General features: G+C 28.1%; 1 protein-coding gene across 2 annotated transcripts; it reads left to right on the top strand.

Annotated features, from left to right (window-relative positions):
• Nucleotides 1-3,436: 3,436 nt before the first annotated feature.
• LOC100249671 (uncharacterized) lies at nucleotides 3,437-4,468 on the top strand. Of its 2 annotated transcripts, none has more exons than XM_010650945.3 (2): nucleotides 3,437-3,904; nucleotides 4,045-4,468. In XM_010650945.3, the coding sequence occupies exons 1-2, from the start codon at nucleotides 3,839-3,841 to the stop codon at nucleotides 4,339-4,341; spliced, it is 363 nt and encodes a 120-aa protein (XP_010649247.1). In that variant the 5' UTR covers nucleotides 3,437-3,838; the 3' UTR covers nucleotides 4,342-4,468. The 2 variants fall into 2 exon arrangements, with proteins under 2 accessions (XP_010649247.1, XP_002279065.2); XM_002279029.5 differs by having other exon boundaries at nucleotides 3,445-3,904; nucleotides 4,039-4,468.
• The last annotated feature ends 317 nt before the right edge of the window (nucleotides 4,469-4,785 follow it).

Genomic DNA, 4,785 nt, shown 5'->3' with positions numbered 1-4,785 from the left:
TATGAACTTGTGATGCATAAATTTTTAACATTGTTGTACATAAACCCAAAGAAGCTTCAATCAGTGCTAATATACAACTATTATTATTGCCTGTCAGAGTGCTAGTTGGTTAAGGTGAATTCTTGGATGTGTGGTAGAGGCATAGGGTCTTGGGTTCGATTCTTGCCTTTGGTTGAATGCTTTGAATTACTTGGTGTTGGTTGTGGTGGGAGCGATCAGCACCTCGAGATTGGGGTCTCCATGACGAGTCCAAAGGGCTCTGCCATGGAGGGCTCCTTGGATATTCATTAGTGTTATGCCTAAAAAGAGGGGAGAGGGAAAAGAGGGTTTTGTCCATGTTTCTTTTAAAGCTTTCTTAAGAATATAAAAAAATAGTTATTAAGTGGGTGTTTAGTAAACCTACTTAGTAACTTAAAGTGACCTAATAATTTAATTTAAGTTATCAAATAAATTAAGTTTGTTTGATAAAATACCTTAATAATATGACTTAAAATAAAAAATAATTTTAAATAATAAGTGAAAATAATTAATTTATTTTTAAATCCACATGTTTATTTTACTTTTTTATTCTCATATGTTCTAACTACCTTTATAATCTTTTTTGTTATTCTATGATTTTTATTGTTACTCGATCTTCTTTGCTCTAATTATAATTTATGAAGATGAATATGTCAATTTGATGATTTAAAATAAATTTTAAGCTAATTTTATCAAATAATCTTAATATTTAAAGTAAGAATTAAGTAACAAGTTTTAAGTCAATAATTTAAATATAATATAATTTAAAATCAACTTAAGTCATTAAATAATAAATATTAAGTTTTACCAAACATTCCTTTAGAATGGTTCTTAAGTAAGGAAAAAAGCTTTATTTGGGAACTCATATATGAGAAACAATTTTGGTATCTTTCTTCGTAAAGGTATTGTACATTTATGTATAATGCAAAAGACACCTAAAGTATTTTCCAATATTTGAACCTGTTTTCAAAACAATTTTACCAAATGCTTTTTAAAATCAAATATTTGTAAAACATGTTTTTGATTCCAAATAACAAACAATTTTTAGGAAGTGTTTAATAGTAATTTTAAGAAATGCTTTTAATTTTTTAATATTTGAATTTTTATTTTTTTTTCAAGTATTACAAAAATGGGAAACACTTCGTAAAATCACTATCAAACATTTAGTGAGACTTGAGTTTTTTCTTTCTCTATCACTATTTACACAAAATTGAACTTGTTTTATAATGTTTTGTATAATAAAAATATGTTAGGAAGTTTGAAATGTTATTAATTTGTTTTATATATATATTTTAATATGTTTTAAAAATAACATACACTTTATTTTTAATTATTTTTCATATTTATATAATTAGTTTTTGAAATAATTCTCGGAGAACAATAAAAAACAATTAAGGAATGTTTTTTGAAAACATTATATATATATATATATATATATATATATATATATATATATATATATATATATATATTTTTTTTTTTTTTGTTAAGAACAAAAAATAATTTTTTGGTTGCCAAACTTTCCTTTTTTTTTTGAAAAATATAAAACCCTTTAAAAACAATTATCAAACATGGTCAAAATACTCTTAACTTATTTCTATGCTTTTTAAATATTTTTTTAAAAATAATTTTTGAATTTTATTTTCAATCATTATTTATATTTATATAATTATTTTTTTAAATAGCATGGTGAAAAGAATTAAAAATTACTAAAATATTTTTCTATAAAATATCATATTTTTTATTTTTAAGAAAAAAATAGTTTTTTTTTTGTTTTTGTTTTTTGGTTGTCAAGTAAATATATTTTTATTTCTTGATTTTTAAAATAAAAAAAATAATTTTAAAAATGGTTACCGAACATACCTTGTTGTCTTCCCATCCCTTTCATGTACTTGGAATCTAGAGGAGACTTATCCGACTTGGTGTCGACTTAGGTGGTGTTTGTTTTTTGGCTGAAATAGAAAAAGCCAAAACGTTTGACTTTTTCTATTTAGTTAAAAGTACCTTGTTGATATTAATTAGCATAATTAAAGTGAACTTGTTATTAATAAGTTTAGTCTAATTATGTTGGTTGATGTCAATGAGTTACTTTTAGCTAAATAGAAAAAGTCAAATATTTTAACTTTTTATATTCAGCCAAAAAACAAACACCACTTTAGGCTTTTTCTAAACAATTGTATCCGAAAATGCTCATGAGAGTTCTTATAACTAATTTTGTTGGATTTATGCCTCCAATTTAAGCTATCAAAGGCTTCAGCAAAAAAGAAGAAAACTAAAGAGCTAATGCTTTATTTGTTTATTTTTTAATTTTTAAATAAATCATTATTCCTTGCTTCTCCTTCTCTTTTCTTAATTATGCAACACATCCCATCTCAACCTTCCCAAATGGTTACGGTGCCCTTTTGGGGAGGAGAAAACAGCCAATATTCATTTTCTTGTTCAACCTTCGATATTTCATAATTTGATGATAATTTTAAGACTATGTTTAGTTCTCAAAAAAACGCTAAGAAAAAAAAAATGTTAAATAAAATGATTTTCTCCGGTTTTGTTTCAATATATAAAATACATAAGAAAATAAATTAAAATTAAAATTAGTTGAAAATTTATAAAAAAAGAAAAATAAATTAAATGAGTTTGAAATAGTATATAAAATAATTTATTAATTTTAAATCTTTTTTTCTTTCATTTTTTTTTAATTTCTTTTCCTTATATTTTCTGTTATATATTTTAGAATCAAACATAGTCTAAATATTAATTATTTTTAAATTATTAAATTGTGAGATTTTAATTTCATAATTAGGAAAATTAGGTTTGAGGAGCCACAAATAGAAGCATTGTAAATGAGAATTTTATAATGCATAGATAACCCAATTATTGCTTCACTCCAAAGTTATTTTGCCAAAGAAGAGTCTTTTTATTATTTTTATTTTTATTTTTACAAAAATTAATTCATTTTCATATAAATTTTAGCCAAATAGGACAAATAGAAGAGGCAAAAACAAGAAACAAGATTACAAATTTTTTGAAAAAGTTCTTTCCTTTGCAAAAAATTTCCATCTTTAATAGGAAACTTCTAAATAATGTGGCCTTTTCTTGTCAATTGTCATATCATAGTCCTAATATAACCAAAACATCACATTTTCATATAAATTATGAAATTAATTATTATTATTAAAAACCCATGACCCTGAAATAAAGTTAGGTTACGATGCTCAAAAGTCATAAAACCTTTCTTTTGGATGATCAAATGAATTTACTTTTCACTAAAATTTGCTTTCCTTTCAATATGGGCAAGTTACCTTTTCATAAAAAAAAATCCCTAAAAAATTTTAAAATTAAATATATGAAAATACAACTCATAGGGTGGACTGTGGGATGACCACAAAGTCTAAAGGAGATATGGTCTAGGGTGCTTGATATAATGACATTCACACAAGACACATATAGTAGTAGTGAGGGGTGGGGGGTTTGGGTCTTTCTTTCTCATTTTTGCCATTTCTTCTACCTTTCCATTCTCCAATCAAACCCCCAAAAACCCAAGTCCCCCAAACCACAAAATCCCCATTGCTATGCTAACCCACCTCAATTTCATCACCACACCACCTCCTCCTCCTCCTCCACTTCCTTCGTCACCACCACTTCTTGACCGTTACAAAAACCATTAAAACCCATCAAAAACCCCACCACCACCACACACCCAATCCTCTTGACACTTATTTATGATCCACCAAATCAGAAACACCTCCACAAAAGGAAGAAACCCATCTCCATCACCACTCCCTCTCCCCACAAAACCCACCCATTTCAGCTTCATAGCAACATGTCTCCATATGGGGTTGTGCTCTTCTTGCTTCTCATGCTCTTCACCACTGTGATGATGATCAATGTGAGTAAAACCTAAAACCAAAAAATCCACCTCAGATTTCATAGATCCCTTCAATTTTCTCCCCTAAATGGGTCGCCCCCTGAATGGTTCCTTCTTTTCTAATTTTGTTTTTGTTTGTTTGCCTGGATTTTGAGGTAAAGGAGGCAAGTGGGTATGCAACTGGGAACATCGGCAGTAGCAATAGCAGTAGCAGTAACAGTAGAGTTGAGATGATGGTGCCAGTGGTGGAGGAGAGAGTGGAGATGGTGCTGAATGAGAGCAGGAGGAGGCTGGGGAGCTTCCAGATATGTGCCCTCTGTACTTGCTGTGGAGGGGCCAAGGGCCTCTGCCTGCCCTCCCCTTGCTGCTATGCCATCAACTGCAACATCCCAAACAGGCCCTTTGGCTTCTGCTCTTTCACTCCCAAAACCTGTAATTGCTTTGGCTGCCATCTCTGATTCAATCCCCTTTCTCTCTCTCTCTAAATTATTTTTACCTTTTTCTTTTCTTTTCTTTTTAACTGATTTTGGGGGTCTTGATTCTGTTGGGTGTGTGTGAATGGCAAGAATATCTGTTCTTGTTTTATTTGTTTATTGTTATTATTATTATTATTATTATTAAATATTATTATCAAATATTATATTATTGTTACTAGTTATTACCATCTCCAAGCATGTTTTGCCCCCTTCCATTATGATTACACCTTTTCTTTACAAGTTCACATTGGTGACATGTTCTATAATTTTTTTTTTCTTTTCTTTTAGGAATGGAGAAATAAAATATTATGTATTTATTTTTTGTTACATCAATATTAGGTGATAGATTATAACAAAAAATAAAATAAAATAAAATAAAAAATTAAAATAAAGGTGGAATATAAATCCATGTATGCCAAGAAACTA

Source organism: Vitis vinifera, chromosome 4 (genome assembly GCF_030704535.1).
Source record: "Vitis vinifera cultivar Pinot Noir 40024 chromosome 4, ASM3070453v1".
NCBI lineage: Eukaryota > Viridiplantae > Streptophyta > Magnoliopsida > Vitales > Vitaceae > Vitis > Vitis vinifera.
Note: the sequence above shows the minus strand (reverse complement) of the source record. Positions and strands in the feature narration are given on the sequence as shown.